General features: G+C 40.6%; 1 protein-coding gene across 1 annotated transcript; it reads right to left on the bottom strand.

The window, feature by feature from the left end:
- Positions 1-3,640: 3,640 nt before the first annotated feature.
- On the bottom strand, positions 3,641-20,740 carry arl8bb (ADP-ribosylation factor-like 8Bb). Its single transcript, XM_061874801.1, has 7 exons — positions 20,532-20,740; positions 17,224-17,304; positions 16,986-17,059; positions 12,175-12,268; positions 11,897-11,964; positions 4,963-5,033; positions 3,641-4,893 (listed from the first exon to the last, which is right to left on the bottom strand). The coding sequence occupies exons 1-7, from the start codon at positions 20,652-20,654 to the stop codon at positions 4,844-4,846; spliced, it is 561 nt and encodes a 186-aa protein (XP_061730785.1). The 5' UTR covers positions 20,655-20,740; the 3' UTR covers positions 3,641-4,843.
- Between the last annotated feature and the right edge of the window lie 370 nt (positions 20,741-21,110).

Here is a 21,110-nt window from a genome sequence, read left to right as displayed (position 1 = left end):
ATCTCAGCCCGGCCACACTGCTGCCTTCGCCTCGTCGAGAAACATGGCTTTCCTCGGAGACACAGGCGGTCACCACACCAGTGGCCACACACCTCCAACTTTCAGGTTGTACAGGTACGACCATATAATCTCACTAAAACACTAGTAACACAATTAGCAGATAAGGGATTTTCCAGAATTATCCTGGTAAGTTTTTCTAATATCTGAATCGCTCTGCCGTCTATTTTTTTTTTCCTACTCCTTCACTCTCACTTTCCTCATCCACAAATATTTCATCCTCGCTCAAATTAATGGGGAAATCGTTGCTGGTGGCCATGATTGTAAACAATGTGTGGATGTGAGGAGCTCCTGAACAGGCTAAATATTTTAAAGTTGGAACAGCTTGAATCAGATGAAAAATGTGGGAATTGTGGAATTTCGAAAAATGCCATTTTAAATTGGAAAAATGTCCTGCAAAACAGGGAATTCTGGGAAATCCGGGAATTTTTAGAATTCATCAAGGGAAAACACGCGATTCCCGAATAGGCTGAACAGTTTGAAGTGGAAATGTGGATGGTCGAACGCGCCAAAATCTGAAGAAGAGGAAGAAGATATTTGGTGTAGAAAAGCATGTGTGAATGCTTTGGAGCAGTGGTCCCCAACCACAGGGTTGCATAAATTGTTATTTTTGAATTGTTTTTATTTTTTTTAATTAAATCAACATAAAAACACAAAATACACTTACAATTAGTGCAACAGCCCATAAAACCTCCCTTTTTCATGACAAAGAACCCCCCCCGCACGCCGGTCCGCGGGACAAATTATCAAGCATTGACCAAAAAGCAGCTCCAAAAAGGTTGGGGACAACTGCTTTGGAGCATTCACACATTTATTATAGAGTTCAGCTCCATTAATGGCATGTCACACTTTGAGGTCACGCCATGACCTGTTCTGCACATAAATCCTTGCGAGCAGCTCTCTAACCACTTCTGAAAGCCTTGTGGTCACTGAGACAGCAAACCACACACACACACACACACGCACACACACACGCCCGCTCGCTCGCTCCCCACAGGCCTCCAGCCCGTGGAAGTCATCGGGAAACACCTCCATCTGTCCACAACTACAACGCTGGTTTACGGCAAATGCCCGCAGCTGTTGCTTAAATGCCGTGTTTAAGAAATGGGATTAATTAAGGTGGTGTTGCTGAAAACAGCTGCACCATTTCTCCGCTACCCATAAGCCTTTGTGGTTGCAGTAAGGAGGACAAGGGTGGTTTTATTGCCCCCACATAATCATGACAGCACATCTCTACTCTCTGGGAGTGTGTTCTGTACGCCGCATGCCACTAAACACTCATAGGTTATCGCAAGTTATCAGCTTATTTCTAAATGATTGCTAAAATGACAGTAACAGCTCTACGATGATTATGCCAAATCTAACAAATTATCTATTGAACATTTCCAATAACTTATGACGTAAACTATACCCAAATATTTTTTCATGGATTGTGCAATCAAACTTGTTTTTTTTAATGATTGATATATTAATCCTCAAAGTATTTTTTCCATCTATCCTTTTACATTCTCCTCACCTAATTTATTTCTTTATTAAAATATTTAAATTTTTGGGGACATTTTATTAAACTGTATTATTGGAATACTTATCCTTATTTAATGTTGTCACTCATTTAAACTTCTTTCATTTATTATTTTGTATACTTTTATTTGAACATTAAAAAATGCATTCCCATTTTATTAAAATCTACCAATGTATGTTTTATATTACTGATCTTTATTTAATGACCTACCTTATTCCAGCTTCTTATTTTTTTTTAATACTAATTTATTAGACGGGATCTTATTTTTTTTTTCCTCCTTTTCATTTTCAGGAATCATGTGCGTCATCTTTTTCCAGCACCTTCCTTCTTTTCACAAGGAAACTGAACAAAATCTTAATAAGCAAACAAATAATTGTCAACATGTGAAACCTATGTTGTCCCTGCGATGAAGTGGCGACTTGTCCAGGGTGTACTCCGCCTTCTGCCCGATTTTAGCTGAGATAGGCACCAGTGCCCCCCGCGACCCCAAAGGGAATAAACGGTAGAAAATGGATGGATGTGAAAACTATGTTGTGAATGAATTGTATTTATTTTTTTACGTATCCTTATTCAGTGTCCTCTCTTATTCTAACCTAATATATATATATATATATATATATATATATATATATATATATATATACATACACACACACACTTTTTTTTATAATTATTTGAACATTAAAATGTATGAAGATTTTATTAGATTGTATCTTATTTTTAATAATTTTTCTTTCCTCCTATCCTTTTAATCAACAAATAATTGTCAACATTTGAAAAATATACTGTGAATAATTTGTTACTTAGCTTTATTTAATGTCCTCACTTATTTCGGCCTATTTTTTTTAAATATATTTTTATACTGAACATTAAAGCATATTCCTATTTTCATCCATTTTCTACCGTTTATTCCCTTTGGGTTCGCTGGTGCCTATCTCTGCTACAATCGGGCGGAAGACGCTGTACACCCTGGACAAGTCGCCCTCTCATCGAATGTCCTCACTTATTCAAGTTTATTTCTTTTTTTAAATTTTATTTTGAAAATTAAAGCATTTCTATTTTAATTTGTATTACTTATCCTTAATTAATGTCCTCACTTATTCTAGCCTATTTATTTTGTAATATTTATATTTTGAACATTAAAGCATATTCCTATTTTAATTTGTATTACTTATCCTAAATGTCCTCACTTATGTGCGCCTTTTTTGATATTTGTATTTTGAACATTAAAGCATATTCCTATTTTAATTTGTATTGCTTATCCTTAATATCCTCAATTATTCGAGTCTATTTCTTTCTTAATATTATGATTTAGAAAATTAAAGCATATTCCTATTTTAATTTGTATTAATTATCCTTATTTAATGTCCTCACTAATGTGAGCCTTTTTTTTTATATTTGTATTTTGAACATTAAATCATATTCTAATTTTAATTTGTATTACTTATCCTTAGCCCTGCGATGAGGTGGTGACTTGTCCAGGGTGTACCCCGCCTTCTGCCCGATTGTAGCTGAGATAGCCACCCGCGACCCCGCGACCACAAAGGGAATAAGCGGTAGAAAATGGATGGATGAATACTTATCCTTATTTAATGCAGTCACTTATTCGAGCCTTTATTTTTATTTGTATTTTTTATATGTTGAACATTAAAACACATTCCTATTTTAATTTGCATTACTTATCCTTATTTAATGTCCTCACTTATTCGAGCCTATTTTTTATATATATTTTTATTATGAACATTAATCCATATTCCTATTTTTAAGAATTCCATATACAATAGACATGTTAAGTTATGCAGTAACCACGTGATAGAACTTGTTGAGCATGTCTGAAACCAACCACTTCACATTTTAGTTTCCCAACTCCATCATACAGAAGTTATGTCTAATATTTTTGCACTTAAAGGGCTCTACAGTAAAATAAAACACCTTATTTTGATGATGTGCAGACCTCCATCATAAAACCGAACAAGTTAAATAGTCCCTAAGCATGCAAAGCCCTCTGCTTCCACCTGGTGGCCAAACACTTACCATGCAGCGGGACAACGCCAACCAGCGTTTTAAAAATAAAACCAAATTTATTAGCACTCACATGGAAATAATGCATGACATCTACAAGAGCATTTGTTGGAATAAAAATGCAAATTTCTTATTTACAAAGTCTACAATTGAATCTGAATCATTTAGCACATGCGCATACAAACTGCAAGTATAGGTTATAATATGAGATACCAAAGCTTGTTTTTTACCCTCCACTTTGCCCGCAGTCATCCGCTTTCACTGTGGTCCCGACACTTGCTAATTAGTATTGCGCTCATCCCCGATGGGCAACAAGTGAGGTCACATTGCTGCCTGCAGACAAGAAAAATGGACCGTGAGAACAAACAAACTGGAAGTGGAGTTCTAGAAAGCCAACATGGAACATATTCTCATGCATGATTAAAAGAAGAAACTGATGAAAAGCACGGCCATCAATCAGTCTTTAGTGGCATTTCTAAGGACAGGTGGCTTGTTTTTTTTTGCAATCCTAACCATCGCTGGCTTTTGCTTGTTGAAACCCCAACACATACATGATTAGCAAACAGAAACTTGGCCGCAGGGGGGCTGTTTAAATCTCCCTTCAACCAAACAAAATGTAACATTTTCCCAAATTCACCGGCGTCGTGCCGCGTTAGTGCTGTAACGTCCTCCCGCTGAGGTCATAAAATGATTACAAAACAGCACGAGGCGGTGATTGTGTAACCGAGGGTGGTTTTATATCGGTGTGTTACTCGTCTGATTGGAGCTCTTCCTCAGCCAAAAGGCACTTAAACATTTTTGTTTGCCTCAGACGTAGCAACAATCGCCCTCCTCATCGGGGTATAAGATGTCATTCAAGCCACGGAATAAATTCCCCATGCAAATGAAATGCAGGTTCTAGTGCTCAAGGGTGTGTGATTGAAGGCATTTAGCGCGGGCAAACTATATTAAAAACCACAATTGCACTTTGTCGTTTTAACGCCTAACAATGCATGTTGGTGATCGCCGGGATGGAAAGAACGGTTCGCGGGCGTGTCGTTCAAGGCGCTAAGGCATGAAGGCCCTGAACAATCCACCGGGGTTGGACGAGTAGTGCTGTACAGAGGCTACACACGGGTGTGGTACCGGAGTTAATAGAGACCGGTGGTGCACGTTTGCCACAGGAGAGAGCTGAAGAACTTCACGGAGGCGGTGGAAGGAATGACTGTGGAGGACCCGTGAGCCCGCGGCTGCCTTTCGCTTTCAGCTCCTCCTCGACTTTGAGTGCTGGATGAGCCACTGCAGCGTGATATCTGCCGGGAGGACATTTGTTACCACCCGCTGCCGACACACCACACATGCAGTACCGTTTGATCGGTCACCTATGTTGTCTTTCTCTTTGCAGGACACCGAATAGCAGCAGATCTCTCGGTCCTGGATGGCAGACAGGTTCCTGTCAAAGGGAAGTAGGCGACTTGTGAAAATACTGCAAACACTAAATACAATACAGTGTTTTAATGCATATTTCTATCCATCCATTTTTTAACCCTAGTCCCTTTTGGAGTGGCGGGGGCTGCTGGAGCCTATCTCAGCTGTATTCGGGCGGAAGGCGGGTTACTCCCCAGACAGGTCGCAAATTTTTTTGATTGATTGATTGATTGATACTTTTATTAGTAGATTGCACAGTTCAGTACATATTCCGTACAATTGACCACTAAATGGTAACACCCGAATAAGTTTTTCAACTTGTTTAAGTCGGGGTCCACGTTAATCAATTCATGGTACAAATATATACTATCAACATAATACAGTCATTACACAAGTTAATCATCACAGTATATACATTGAATTATTTACATCATTTACAATCCGGGGGTTGGGATGAGGAGCTTTGGTTGATATCAGTATTTCAGTCATCAACAGAGAAATGTGGACATTGAAACAGTGTAGGTCTTATTTAGTAGGATATGTACAGCAAGTATATACATTAGAAGTACATTTGAGTTGTTTATAATCCGGGTAGATGGGATGTGAATGGAGGAGGGTATTAGTAAAGTGTTGAAGTTGCCTGGAGGTGTTGTTTTAGAGCGGTTTTGAAGGAATATAGAGATGCACTTACTTTTATACCTGTTGGGAGTGCATTCCACATTGATGTGGCATAGAAAGAGAATGAGTTAAGACCTTTGTTAGATCGGAATCTGGGTTTAACGTGGTTTGTGGAGCTCCCCCTGGTGTTGTGGTTATGGCGGTCATTTACGTTAAGGAAGTAGTTTGACATGTACTTCGGTATCAGGGAGGTGTAGCGGATTTTATAGACTAGGCTCAGTGCAAGTTGTTTTACTCTGTCCTCCACCCTGAGCCAGCCCACTTTGGAGAAGTGGGTTGGATTGAGGTGTGATCTGGGGTGGAGGTCTAAAAGTAACCAGACTAGCTTATTCTGGGATGTTTGGAGTCTAGATTTGAGGGTTTTGGAGGTGCTGGGGTACCAGGAGGTGCAAGCGTAATCGAAGAAGAGTTGAATGAGAGTTCCCGCTAGAATCCTCAAGGTGCTTTTGTTGACCAGAGAGGAGATTCTGTAGAAGAATCTCGTTCTTTGGTTGACCTTTTTGATCACCTTGGTTGCCATTTTATCACAGGAAAGATTAGCCTCTAGAATGGAACCTAGGTAGGTGATCTCATCTTTCCTGGTGATAACAATGTCACCCACTTTTATAGTGAAGTCACTGACTTTCGATATGGGACCCAAATAGGATGGATTCCATTTTACCTAAGTGTATGGATAGCTTGTTGTCAGCGAGCCAGGTGCAAATATTGAGGAGTTCAGCACTGAGGATTTGTTCCACCTGTGACTTGTCCTTGCCGGAAACCAGCAGGGCCGAGTCATCCGCAAACAGGAACAATTCACAGTGGCATGCTGTTGGCATGTCATTTACGTATATTAGGAACAGTAAAGGTCCTAGTATACTGCCTTGGGGGACTCCACAGCTTACTGAGAGGGGAGGGGACATGGTGCCGTTCACCTCTACCACCTGTTTCCTCCCCTCCAAGTAAGATTGCATCCAGCTCGATGAGATTTTGTCGAATCCGATTGCTCGGAGCTTATCCAACAGTATAGCGTGGTTAACGGTGTCAAAGGCCTTCTGAGTGTCCAGCATGACCATGCCGCAGTATTTGCCCGCGTCCACCTCATGTTTGATGTTGTCGGTCTGATAGAGAAGGCATGTGTCAGTGGAGTGGTTAGTTCTGAAGCCGGATTGGAATTTGTACATTAGTTTATTAGTAGCAAGGTATCTATCAACCTATTCCTAAACTATTTTCTCCATTACTTTCGAAATGGAACTGAGAATAGAAACAGGTCGGTAGTTACCAGGTTTTGGCAAACTAAACTCTGTGGCGGGCACTAGGACCATGCTCACACCCAGCAGAAGGGGTGTGGTTTGTTCTCCATGGAGACACTTTAAATGTGCATGTTGTGTTGTGTTTGTTAGTATTCTTTGGTTGGCAGTCTACAATAAAGACCAGAAAGAAACAACCCTGTGTTTCTTGTATTTGCCACATTGGTGAACCTGACGTGATTCCAATGTGGCAAATGCAAGAAACACAGGGTTGTTTCTTTCAGGTCTTTATTGTAGACTACCAACCAAAGAATACTAACAAACACAACACAACATGCACATTTAAAGTGTCTCCCAGGAGAACAAACCACACCCCTTCTGCTGGGTGTGAGCATGGTCCTAGTGCCCGCCACAACTCCAACATTCATGGAGGGCAGAATATAGTGTTATATACGATATATCGCGGGTTTGTCTCTGTGCGATGTAGAAAATGACTACATCGTAATATTAGTGTATACGTTCTCTTTTAGCTGCGGGTGTACACTTCAGGCTCTCCTCGCTCTTTCCTGTGTCTCCTCATAGACAAGCAGGCGCACATTTCTTACATACGTCACAAACTGTCACGTCACATACACGCCCTCGCAGAGCAGAGACGTAGCGGCGTGGCTAACGTTAGCTGCTAACGTAGCCGTACGAGAGAAAGATGGTGCGGATCTGGTAACAAATGAAGGAAGAATTAATTCCCAATAAAAACAGCAGGGTTTCCATCGTCTGGCGGTGGTTCGGCTTCAAGTGGGAATATGTCGAACAGACAACCGTAATTTGTCAAGTGTGGGGGCAAAAAGTGTTGTTATAATAAGTAGCATTACTGCTAATAAGTAGCATCATTTGAAAAGTCACTCGCTAGAGAATGAAGAGAATTTCATAACCTTAGTAACATATCACATAGTGAAGGATGAATACTATTTGATTTCCTTTTATGCAGCTGATTTTTATTTGACACTTAAAATGTCTCTGACAATCTTGCAATGTATGTTTTGGAAATGACTTGAATATTTGTGCCACTGTTTAATAACTTTAATAAATACAGTTTTGGTCAATTGACTTAGTTGTGATTTCCCTCTCTGCATGAAAGTTTAAAAGTAGCATATATTATTGCAGTATGACGAAGAATGTTTTAATGTAGACACTAGAGATGCGCGGTTTGCGGTCTCATCCGCGGAGTCCGCGGATACACCGCGGGCCGGGCGGGTGACATGACGAAAAAATAGATTTTAATTAGATTCGGGCGGGTGGCGGTTGAACCATCCGGAAATATTTGATATACACGGTTATGGGATCGGTATCGTTTGCCATTCAGAGAGCCATTTAAGACCCGTGTCACAAAGCGAAGAAGACAATGGGAGACGCTATTATTCTCTAGAAGGACTGCAGGCAGTCACCCAGATAATTAGTATTAGGGCGTGCTATGACGCCATTGACTTTGTCGCCTTCTACAACATGTACGATCTGCTTGTCAGTCCAGCATCATGTTGTGTGTGGCTTCCGCGGCAACACGCACACGACTGCAAGGCATACTGGGTGACACAGAGTACACTAATGGTTGTGATATAAACAACTTTAACACTCTTAGTAATATGCGCCACGCTGTGAAGCCACACACGGGGGTGTAAAATATATTCAGGAATTGTCACGGATACAAAGGATTCTGGGTATTTGTTGTGTTGCGTTTATGTTGTGTTACTGTGAGGATGTTCTCCCGAAATGTGTTTGTCAATCTTGTTTGGTGTGGCTTCACAGCGTGGCGCATATTAGTAAGTGTTAAAGTTGTTTATATTACAACCATCAGTGTACTCTGTATCACCCAGTATGCCTTTCAATCTTGTACGTGTGATTGCGGAAGCTGCACACAACATGTTGCCGGATTAACATTCGGTTTGTACATGTTGTTGAAGGTGTCAAAGGCAATGGCTTCACAGCACGCCCATATTCTTGTCATCAGGATGAACGCCAAGCGGATATTCGCGAGAACGTTAGCGGCTACAATTGTCTTCATTACTCTGTAAATGAAGATTGAATGAGGTTTAAATAGCTCTGTGAGTGGTAAAGGTGGCCGACCTCTGATGTATTTCAGCGGGCGGGTGGCGTACTTTTGCGGTTCTGTTAAAATGTTGGTTCGGGTGGACGGCGGGTGGATGACGACTCTGGTGATGCGGTTGCGGATGATATAATTGCCTATCCGCGCATCTCTAGTAGACACATAGAATCATCATACTGCTGTGAATATATGCATCACGTGTTCATTCAAGGCTAAGGCAAAATATCGTAATATATATCGCGATATGGCCTAAAAATATTGCAATATTAAAAAAGGCGATATCGCCCAGCACTAGTGCAGTCTGTGTTAATATGGGGAGGCTTGACTGGCAGACCAACAGCGAGGCGGGGTGCGCCGGGGCCGACTCCGAGATGGCGGCGAGGAGGCGTGGCCAGCGGAACAGCAGCGAGGCGGGGCGCGCCAGGATCGGCTTCGAAATATACGTCAGGTGCGTTGATCGCCCAGCTGGGCGCAATTCTAGAATCCTCTGTCACTGTATCAGCAGCAGAGGAGGACAGGGCGGAAGGAGAAGAGAAACCAGCACAGGCAGAGCGAGAGCAAACGAGAGCGAAAGCTAGACGACGTGGCGCTGAAAAGCGAACGGAAGAGCGTGCTGGTGGAGCTGAAAAGCGACCGCACACAAGACGAAGATTTATTGCAATAATAAAACAAAGTCATAATCTGCTCGCCGTCATGTCCATCTTTGTGGGCAGTGGAACCCGGACAGTTAACATTATACAATAAGCAACTGGAGTTGAAAAAGAGAGCAAAACGATACAAAAAAAATATACAGTGGGGCAAAAAAGTATTTAGTCAGCCACCGATTGTGCAAGTTCTCCCACTTAAAATGATGACAGAGGTCTGTAATTTTCATCATAGGTACACTTCAACTGTGAGAGACAGAATGTGGGGAAAAAATCCAGGAATTCACATTTTAGGAATTTTAAAGAATTTATTTGTAAATTATGGTGGAAAATAAGTATTTGGTCAACTATTCAAAGCGCTCACTGATGGACGGATGTTTTGGCTCAAAATCTCACGATACATGGCCCCATTCATTCTTTCCTTAACACGGATCAATCATCCTGTCCCCTTAGCAGAAAAACAGCCCCAAAGCATGATGTTTCCACCCCCATGCTTCACAGTAGGTGTGGTGCTCTTGGGATGCAACTCATTATTCTTCTTCCTCCAAACACGACGAGTTGAGTTTATACCGAATAGTTCTATTTTAGTTTCATCTGACCACATGACATTCTCCCAATCCTCTGCTGTATCATCCATGTATCCATTTTGATATAAACTCGTCGTGTTTTAACACTTTTTTTAACTTCTTGGTCCCCGGGACCAAACTTGACGTCGCATCTGACAGTAACCACGCCTACAGTTTTTTTTCTAATACTCATAAATGCCAGCGGATTTTCAATTTAATTGGGATGTTGTGGTTCGAAGGAGGGAGTTGAAGCAAGCAATCATGTCTTTCTAAACATATACACAATTTTGACCTGTGTGTTACACGCACAAAAAATTTCTATAATGCCGTTGGAGGACACAGCATTGAATGGACGACTATGAATTCATAAATTTTAAGTAAAGCTGTATGTAAACAACATTTAAATTATAGTACTAGGTACCTTCAAAAACTCTAAATCAGTGGTTCTTAACCTTGTTAAAGGTACCGAACCCCACCACTTTCATATGGGCCCCTTTTTAGTGAAAAAAAATATATATTTTTTTTTCAAATTCAAGACAAAGTTATCTGTTTTTTTTCTGGTGCACAAAATTGCACCATTGCATTAACATCACCTTGTTCAAAGAACAAAACCAACACAGTGTGTGAACTCACAAAAAATTACACACATGCAAATCAGATGGAAAATTAGAGGGAACATTGTTTGGGAGTATCCATAACACGCCGACAGGGAGAAGTTTGTATTTACACGATGAGTCTTGACCGCAGCGGCGGAGGCTCTGCCGAACCCCTGAGGCTGACTCACCGAACCCCTAGGGTTCGATCGAACCCTGGTTAAGAACCACAGCTCTAAATTGACTTTTAATTACTTAATCGTTACATTTGGTCTTTTTCCAGACACATAATTTACCTTTAAAACAATAAACAATGTAGTAATACATCAAACTGTATGATTTTCTAACAGGGTGGTTCACATCTGATGACAATGCTCCTCTAATCTATGATTGAACCATACAATGCTCCTCTAATCTATGATTGAACCATACAGGGTGGTTCACATCTGATGACAATGCTCCTCTAATCTATGATTGAACCATAAAGTTAAAGTACCAATGATTGTCACACACACACACACACACACACACACACACACACACACACACACACACACACACACACACACACACACACACACACACACACACACACACACACACACACACACACACACACACACACACACACACACACACACACACACACACACACACACACACACACACACACACACACACACACACACACACACACACACACACACACACACACACACACACACACACACACACACACACACACACACACACACACACACACACACACACACACACACACACTAGGTGTAGTGAAATTTGTCCTCTGCATTTGACCCATCCCCTTGATCACCCCCTGGGAAGTGAGGGGAGCAGTGGGCAGCAGCGGTGTCGTGCCCGGGAAACATTTATGATGATTTAACCCCCAATTTCAACCCTTGATGCTGAGTGCCAAGCAAGGAGGCAATGGGTCCCATTTTTATAGTCTTTGGTATGACTCGGCCGGGGTTTGAACTCACAACATACCGGTCTCGGGCGGACACTCTAACCATTATACCACTGAGTAGCGATAAATAGGTGATGGAAAATGGGGTGTCTCACATCTTTTCAATGAGCTGCTTCTCATCAAGCGCGTTGGCGAGGTCTCGTTTGTTGCCCAGCACTAGAACCTGAAAAACAACAAAAGCAAAGGCTGATTAAACTCTCGTACATAAACGGACCATTAAACCATTTCTTTTAGCACAAATGCACTTCTTGTTTGTGGCGTGAATTTCCTGGATGTAAAACTGCTCTCATCTCTTTTAAATATCATATTGCCATTGTGTGGTTACTTCAACACCGTTTGTTGCATTTCCTCATACATTCACTCACACACTTACTGGAATCCCTTGTAGTTGTGGCTTGTCCAACAAGTTGTGTAGTTCGTTCCTGGATGCCTCTATCTTATCTCGATCTGCTGCATCCACCATGTAACTGTGAAAGAAAATGTATATTACCTACAGTAAGAGCACGACTTCCATATGCCTCACTTTTTGTATGAATTGGTTTCAGACCAACATTTTCACCAAAATTTGTCTTGATGTTTGTATACCGTCTTGGTTATGGTGCGGCCAAACATTGCCCACGTATCTTTCCACGGAATTGAGTCATCCACAAAGAATCCCAGGCCTTTGTGAGTCATTCATAGGGTTGCGCAATACAGACAAAATACGATATCAATTTGTCCGACGATAGAAAATGGTGATATATTCTACTGGTGTCTTGCAAATTTGACAGCGACAATCTTACAAAAGTAGCCTCAACGCACTGTATATGTGATATAATGTAATTCTTCAATTATCCTGAAATTTCAAAAAGGGGTAATATTATAAATTTTTTCCCCTACATTTAAAACACTTCCTTGTGGTCTACAAAACATGTAATGAGTTTTACAGACTATCTTCCAGCTGCTTTCTGAATGTGCCGTTTAGTCTGGAGGTAAATCAGGGCGAAAAGTTTTGTAACTTAAACGATTTACTTTGAAACTGAAAGTCCAGGTTTTGATGGTGAATGTTGAAAAATACATCAGTGTGTTCAAAATAGGGCTGGGCGATATATCGAATACACTCGATATATCGTGGGTTTGTCTCTGTGCGATGTAGAAAATGACTATTTCGTGGGTATCCGAGTATACGTTCTCACGCAGTTGCTTTTAGCTGCGGGCATAACACTACATGCTTTTCTCACTCTTTCTTGTCTCTCCTTCTCACAAAGAGATAAAACAAGCGCACCTTGTGACATACGTTGCATACTGTCGCGCGTGCAACGTCATACGCCCTTGCCGAGCAGTGGTGCAAGCGGTGCGGTGCAAGTGGTAATACGAGAGAAAGAAGGTTCGCCAATCTGGTAACAAATGGAGGAAGAATTAATTCCCAAGAAAAAAAGCACGGGGTCCATCGTCTGGTGGTGAATTAGCATCAAGCGGGAAGATGTTGAACAGACAACCGTAATATGTCAAGTATGCAGCAAAATAGTAGCAGCACGACCAATTTGTAGCATCATTTGAAAAGTTACCTGCTAGAGAATGAAACTCCGCAAGTCAACATCTCCGGCCGGTGGCACACCCAACAAAATGCCGAATCAGCCAGCACAGACCCAACTGAGTCTGACGTTCTCCATGTCCAGATCAACATGGATAAAAAAAATTGTCAAAAACAGGAGATAACGTCCGCAGTAACCTAGCGAAGGACATACACTATTTGATTTCTTATTATGCAGCTAGTTTTTATTTTACACTTTTTGAAATATATTGTGTGACATCATGCACAAAAGGGCACTTTATTTGTTTTAAACTATTGTAGTGGTGTTCTGTAAAAAAAGTGCACTTTAATTTAGTGTTGTTTAGATATGTCATCTTAGTGACATCATGCACAAAAGTGCACTCATAGCTTGTTTTAAAATGTCTCTGACAATCTTGCACTTTCTGTTTTGAAATGACATGAATGTTTGTGCCATTGCTTCATAACTGTTTAATAAATACAGTTTTGGTCAATTGACTTAGTTGTGATTTCCCTCTCTGCATGAAAGTTTAAAATGAGCATATATTGATGCAGTATAAAACAAGAATGTTTTAATGTAGACACATAGAATCATCATACTGCTGTGATAATATGCATCAAGTGTTCATTCAAGGCTAAGGCAAAAATATAGAGATATATATCGTGTGTATATATATATCGTGGCTTCACGGTGGCAGAGGGGTTAGTGCGTCTGCCTCACAATACGAAGTAGTCTGGGGTTCAATCCCGGGCTCAGGATCTTTCTGTGTGGAGTTTGCATGTTCTCCCCGTGAATGCATGAGTGCCCTCCGGGTACTCCGGCTTCCTCCCACTTCCAAAGACATGCACCTGGGGATAGGTTGATTGGCAACACTAAATTGGCCCTAGTGTGTGAATGTGAGTGTGAATGTTGTCTATCTGTGTTGGCCCTGTGATGAGGTGGCAACTTGTCCAGGGTGTCTTTAGTTTAATTATTCATTTTCATATTTTTTTACTTTTAATCTTTTGAATTTTTCTAATAAATTCAACATTTTTTACGGTTTCATTTTTTTCCCGAGCCGAACTAATGTTTTATTCACACTTTAAAACATTTTTAATGCATTTTTTTATTTTTTACTTTCATATTTTTTTTACTTTTAATCTTTTCAATTTTTGTGATTACATTTTAATTTTTCATGGTTTCACATGTTTCTTTTTCAGATTAAAATCTGTTTTTTTCAGGTTCAGACTCTGCGTAGCCTCATGACAGACCAATCAGCAAAAGGATAAATCAATGATGCTTGCAAGTGTCCGTAAGCAAGAAAGGTCAAAACTTAAATATAAGTTAGAACTGTATACTACTTTCTATTAGAAATGGTAATAGTGGAGGATGAATGCCCCACAACAAAAGGATAGAGAAAAGGGAGGAGCTTATTGACTTTGGTGCGGACTACAATGGCGGACTTACACAATTATCCGGTATTTATTGGTATGCAGATACCAAAAACACATCAGCAGGTACCAATAGGTAAGATTTTTGGCTTTGCTTTTTATGGCATAACAAAACGGCAGATATGTCTATTAAACCGTGCCATTTTGGGGTCCTTGCACACACACCATAATAATACCTGTATGTTGAACCACAGTAGGTCTGACTATGGTAGCCGTAATGCACCGAACATTCAATCAAGCGGTGCGGCTTCGTAGCTTGCCAAAGTCGTACCAAAACATTTTGACAGATTTTTGAGTGCTGTGTGTTATGTTCTTTATTATCTATTATTTAAGTTTTGGTGTTGCTTGCTTACGGACACTTGCTAGCGTGATTAAGAGACATATCTGCCGTTTGTTATGCAATATAGAACAAAGCCAAATGTCTTACCTATTGGTACCTGCTGATGTGTATTTGGGATCTGCATACCAATAAGTACCGAATATTTGTGAGGGTCTGCCATTGTAGTCCGCGCCAAAGTCAAAAAGCTCCTTCTTTTTCTCTATCCTCTTGTTGAGAGGCATTAATCCTCGACTGTTGCCATTTCTAATAGAAAGTAGCGTACGGTTCTATCATATATCTGTCAGTAGACTCAGTATGGAAGAGCTAAAAACTACCGGTACAACAAAGATGACAAGTAGAAGACGCTGTCGAAGTGGAGACATGTAAATCAGAGAGCCCACGGTCAGAAAAAGCTTGAAGGTTGTCTGGAAAACATAATCTATGTAACATTTTGACCCAAGAACCACTATTACATGTTATGTAGACCACAAAGAAGTGTTTAATATGTACAAAAAAAACCCATAATATGACCCCTTTAAAGGCCTACTGAAACTAGATTTTCTTATTTAAACGGGGATAGCAGGTCCATTCTATGTGTCATACTTGATCATTTTGCGATATTGCCCTATTTTTCTTGAAAGGATTTAGTAGAGAACATCCACGATAAAGATCGCAACTTTTGGTCGCTAATAAAAAAGCCCTGCCTTTACCGGAAGTAGCAGACGATGACGTCACCGGTGTGAGGGATCCTCACAATGTTTATAATCTGAGCCTCCAGCAGCAAGAGCTATTCGCACCGGGAAAGCGACAATTTCCCCATTAATTTGAGCGAGGATGAAAGATTTGTGGATGAGGATATTGATAGTGAAGGACTAGAAAAATAAATAAATAAATAAATAAAGTTAAAAAAAAAGGCGATTACATTGGGAGCGATTCAGATGTTTTTAGACACATTTACTAGGCTAATTCCAGGAAATCCCTTATCCTTCTATTGTGTTGCTAGTGTTTTAGTGAGTTAAATAGTACCTGATAGTCGGAGGGGTGTGTCCACGGGTGTGTTGACGCCAGTCTCATAGGGAAGTCACGGCAGCTGCATGGACGGCGCAAGCTCCGCTGATCTCCAGTAAGAGGCGACTTTTTACCACAATTTTCTCACCGAAACCTGCCGGTTGACAAGTGGTCGGGAACCATGTTCGCTTGACCGCTCTGATCCATAGTAAAGCTTCACTTCCGGGAATTTTAAACAAGGAAACACTGTGTGTTTGTGTGGCTAAAGGCTAAAGCTTCCCACCTCCATCTTTCTACTTTGACTTCTCAATTATTAATTGAACAAATTGCAAAAGATTCAGCAACACAGATGTCCAAAATACTGTTTAATTGCGCGATGAAAAGAGACGACTTTTAGCCGCAAGCGGTGCTGGCTGATATGTCCCCTACAAACAATAACGTCACAAACACGCGTCATAATTCCGCGATGTTTTCAACAGGAAACTCTGCGGGAAATTTAAAATTGTAATTTAGTAAACTAAACCGGCTGTATTGGCATGTGTTGCAATGTTAATATTTCATCATTGATATATAAACTATCAGGCTGCGTTGTCGGTAGTAGTGGGTTTCAGTAGGCCTTTAATGGGACTTATAATCCGGTGCACCTTTTGAATGAATTAAGACCTGAATAGACCTGCTCACCAGCGATGCGCCCTATCACCCGGTGCACCTGGTCCGTGGTCCGTAAAACACCGTACCATTTCCATCTACACTTCTTCAACTTTAAAATGATGGTAACATTTACTTTAAACAAGCTCAATGATTAAATAAATAAAAAATGTGTTATGCAAGAAGGAATTGTTTAATCTCAAATCAAACAGGTACTTTTTAAAATAAATCCTCTGCTCAGACTTACACAATAGCATTGACTCCTCGACAGTAGCGTTCCCACATGCTTCGGAAGCGGGGCTGTCCACCAATGTCCCATATCTGACGAGAGAAATATAACGCACACACAAGTTGTTAAGAGAAACACAACTCCAGTCATCTGATGACTTTCATAACACAAGTAATCGAGCGGTCACAAGACAAAAGAGTGCAACACATCCAGCTGGCCCGGTTTATAGCGTAAACACATGCAGGAGCATGCTTACCTTGATTGTCACGTTGCCTTTTGTCACCTTTCGCATGTTGAATCCAACTGTCGGAATCATGTCTTCGCTGAACTGGCCTGACTGTGAAGGCAAAACAAAGGAAGTACAATTGAGACTATAAATTAAGTGTGTCTGTATGTACAGTGTATGCATCCGAAAAGTATTTCTGTTACCCAAAACGAAATAAATCCTCAAATTCTACTAACTATACCCCATAATGACAATGTGAAAAGGGTTTAAAAAAAAAAAAAAAAGGAAAAAATAAACAACATCACATGTTCATAAAATATAAATATATAAGTATTCACAGCCTTTGAGCAAAACTTTGTTGATGCAACTTTGGCAGCAATTACAGCCTCAAGTCTTTTTGAATACTATGTCACAAGCTTGGCACTAGGGCTGCACAATTCTGAGGAAAAAAAGCTAATTGCGATTGGATTTGCAACTTTTTGACACTTAGAAAAAATCCAGACTTTGACACTTAGAAAAAGTCCAGACTTTTTGACAAAAAAAGTCCGACTTTTTGACACTGAGAAAAAAATCCCAAATTATTTGACACTTCGAAAAAGTCCAGACTTTTTGACATAGAAATGTCCAACTTGTTGACACTTAAAAAAAATCACGACTTGTTGACATAAAAAAAAAAATCACGGCTTTTTGACACTGAGAAAAAAATACCAAATGTTTTGACACTTCGAAAAAGTCCAGACTTTTTGACATTGAAATGTCCAACTCGTTGAGACTTTAAAAAAATCACGACTTGTTGACAAAAAAAATCACGACTTTTTGACAAAAAAAAAAAAATCACAGCTTTTTGACACTAAGAAAAAAATCCCAAATTTTTTGCCACTTCGAAAAAGTCCAGACTTTTTGACAGAGAAATGTCCAACTCGTTGACACTTTAAAAAAATCACGACTTGTTGACAAAAAAAATCACGACGTTTTGACAAAAAAAAAAAAATCACGGCTTTTTGACACTGAGAAAAAAATCCCAAATTTTTTGCCACTTCGAAAAAGTCCAGACTTTTTGACAGAGAAATGTCCAACTTGTTGACACTTTGAAAAAATCACGACTTGTTGATAAAAAAAATCACGACTTTTTGACAAAAAAAAAATAATCACGGCTTTTTGACACTGAGAAAAAAATCCCAAATTTTTTGACACTTAGGAAAAAGTCCAGACTTTTTGACATAGAAATGTCCAACTTTTTGAGACTTAGAAAAAAAATCACGACTTTTTGACAAAAAAAAAAAAAAAAATCACGACTTTTTGACACTGAGAAAAAAATCCCAAATTTTTTGCCACTTCGAAAAAGTCCAGACTTTTTGACAGAGAAATGTCCAACTTGTTGACACTTTGAAAAAATCACGACTTGTTGACAAAAAAAATCACGACTTTTTGACAAAAAAAAAAAATCAAGACTTTTTGACAAAAAAAAAATAATCACGGCTTTTTGACACTGAGAAAAAAATCCCAAATTTTTTGACACTTAGGAAAAAGTCCAGACTTTTTGACATAGAAATGTCCAACTTTTTGAGACTTAGAAAAAAAATCACGACTTTTTGACAAAAAACAGTAACACCTTATTGACACTTAGACCAACCTGAGTGACCATCAGGGTCTTGGTCACCTCCCTTGCCAGACTAAGCTCAATACAGCAATGTACAGACAAATCCTGAATAAAAAACAACACTTCCCATCCAACCTGATGGAGCTTGAGAGGTGCTGCAAAGAGGAATGGGAAAAGAGGAATGGGAAAAGAGGAATAGGCGAAACTGCCCAAAGATAGGTGCGCCTTGAAGACTTAATTTAGTAGGCCTTTAAAGGCCTACTGAAACCCACTACTACCGACCACGCAGTCTGATAGTTTATATATCAATGATGAAATATTAACATTGCAACACATGCCAATATGACCGGTTTAGTTTACTAAATTGCAATTTTAAATTTCCCGCGACGTTTCCTGTTGAAAACGTCGCTGAATGATGACGCTTATGTTGACACGTGCTTGTGACGTTATTGGTTGGAGCGGACATTTTATCCCAGCACCACTCACGGCTAAAAGTCGTCTGCTTTAATCGCATAATTACACAGTATTTTGGACATCTGTGTTGCTGAATCTTCAATCAATCAATCAATCAATGTTTATTTATATAGCCCCAAATCACAAATGTCTCAAAGGGCTGCACAAATCATTACGACTACAACATCCTCGGAAGAACCCACAAAAGGGCAAGGAAAACTCACACCCAGTGGGCAGGGAGAATTCACATCCAGTGGGACGCCAGTGACAATGCTGACTATGAGAAACCTTGGAGAGGACCTCTAGGGGACCGAAAGCAATGGATGTCGAGCGGGTCTAACATGATACTGTGAAAGTTCAATCCATAGTGGCTCCAACACAGCCGCGAGAGTTCAGTTCAAGCGGATCCAAGACAGCAGCGAGAGTCCCGTCCACAGGAAACCATCTCAAGCGGAGGCGGATCAGCAGCGTATTTTGCAATTTGTTCAATTAATAATTGAGAAGTCAAAGTAGAATGAAAATGAATGAATGAAGTCAAAGTAGAAAGATGGAGGTGGAAAGCTTTAGCCTTTAGCCACACAAACACACGGTGTTTCCTTGTTTAAAATTCATTTTTGTATTTTTATCTTATTTTATTTTTTTTGTCCTGTCCAGCTTCTCAGGCAAATTATATAGTTGATGTAGATGCCCATATCGGCTGTTGAGATTTACTTTACAGAAGAGAAGTGTAGGATACTTCTCTTGTTGCCTTATTTAAATTTGACTTTATCAAATGTATTTATATTATCATTTTGTGCAGCCGGGCTGGAGCAGGAAGGAATAGAAAGAGAAAAAAAAGGGAGAAATTGTGGGGATCAGAGGGGGATTAGACAGTGTTATTTAATTTTAAATTTCAAAAGAGTTTTGTGGCTCCCATTGTTTTCTTTAATTTGTGAAACGTGTCAAAATGGCTCTTTGAGTGGTAAAGGTTGCCGACCTCTGCGATATATACTGAAGGTCGTAAGTGTTATTGTGGTGTTTCTGGGTGAAGTTGACACTATTTGGCGATGATGACAACAAACCGGCAGTTCCAAAAGGCGCACAGTCACACCGCAAACTTCGTCATTGCTGCCACGTTAACGACAACCCGGGCGTAGGGCGAACATACACCCGGGTAACCGTCAAAGTCACACTCAGTGGGGGTAAAGTATTTGTTAAATATGAAGGTTTAATGTTAAGAAAAGACTCGGCGGCTCGGAGCCTGCATGGGCCCGCGCTGACGGAGCAGCTTCGGCTAGCAACTTACTGCAATCACGTTGACGAACGTCGTCTTGCCGGAGTACTGGAGTCCCACCAGCGTGAGTTCCATCTCCTCCTTCCAGAAGAGGGACCTGAACCAGTCCAACAGCCTGTTAATGAGAGCCAGCATCTTGGATGACAAACTCCGCCGAAGTCGCTGCGGTTGTCTGGGTAAGCCTAGCACTCCACACCGGAAGTAGCGAGCTGCTGAGTCGCGGCATGTGATGTGCGGTTGCGTTCATGGTTTTTCTTGAAAATCGTAATTTTCCAAGTCTCCCGCCCAAGCTCTTTTTTTATTTTTTTATTTTTATTTGTGATGCCAACAGTTCATCCATCCATCCAGTTTCTACCGCTTATTCCCTTTTATGGGGTCGCGGGGGGCGCTGGCGCCTATCTCAGCTACAATCGGGCGGAAGGCGGGGTACACCCTGAACAAGTCGCCACCTCATCGCAGGGCCAACGCAGATAGACAGACAACATTCACACTCACATACACACCATCCATCCATCCATTTTCTACCGCTTATTCCCTTTTGGGGCCGCGGGGGGCGCTGGCGCTGGCGCCTATCTTAGCTACAATCGGGCG

This window comes from Nerophis ophidion, linkage group LG16 (genome assembly GCF_033978795.1).
Source record: "Nerophis ophidion isolate RoL-2023_Sa linkage group LG16, RoL_Noph_v1.0, whole genome shotgun sequence".
NCBI lineage: Eukaryota > Metazoa > Chordata > Actinopteri > Syngnathiformes > Syngnathidae > Nerophis > Nerophis ophidion.
Note: the sequence above shows the minus strand (reverse complement) of the source record. Positions and strands in the feature narration are given on the sequence as shown.

What these genes read in the sequence shown, in the direction of transcription:
- arl8bb (XM_061874801.1), bottom strand. Translation starts at nt 20,654, where the DNA reads ATGCTGGCTCTCATTAACAGGCTGTTGGACTGGTTCAGGTCCCTCTTC. An exon ending in CGTTCGTCAACGTGATTGCA is followed by an intron (nt 17,305 to 20,531) that starts GTAAGTTGCTAG and finishes TTGCCTTCACAG; the next exon opens with TCAGGCCAGTTCAGCGAAGA. An exon ending in AAGCAGCTCATTGAAAAGAT is followed by an intron (nt 5,034 to 11,896) that starts GTGAGACACCCC and finishes TCCCTTTGACAG; the next exon opens with GAACCTGTCTGCCATCCAGG.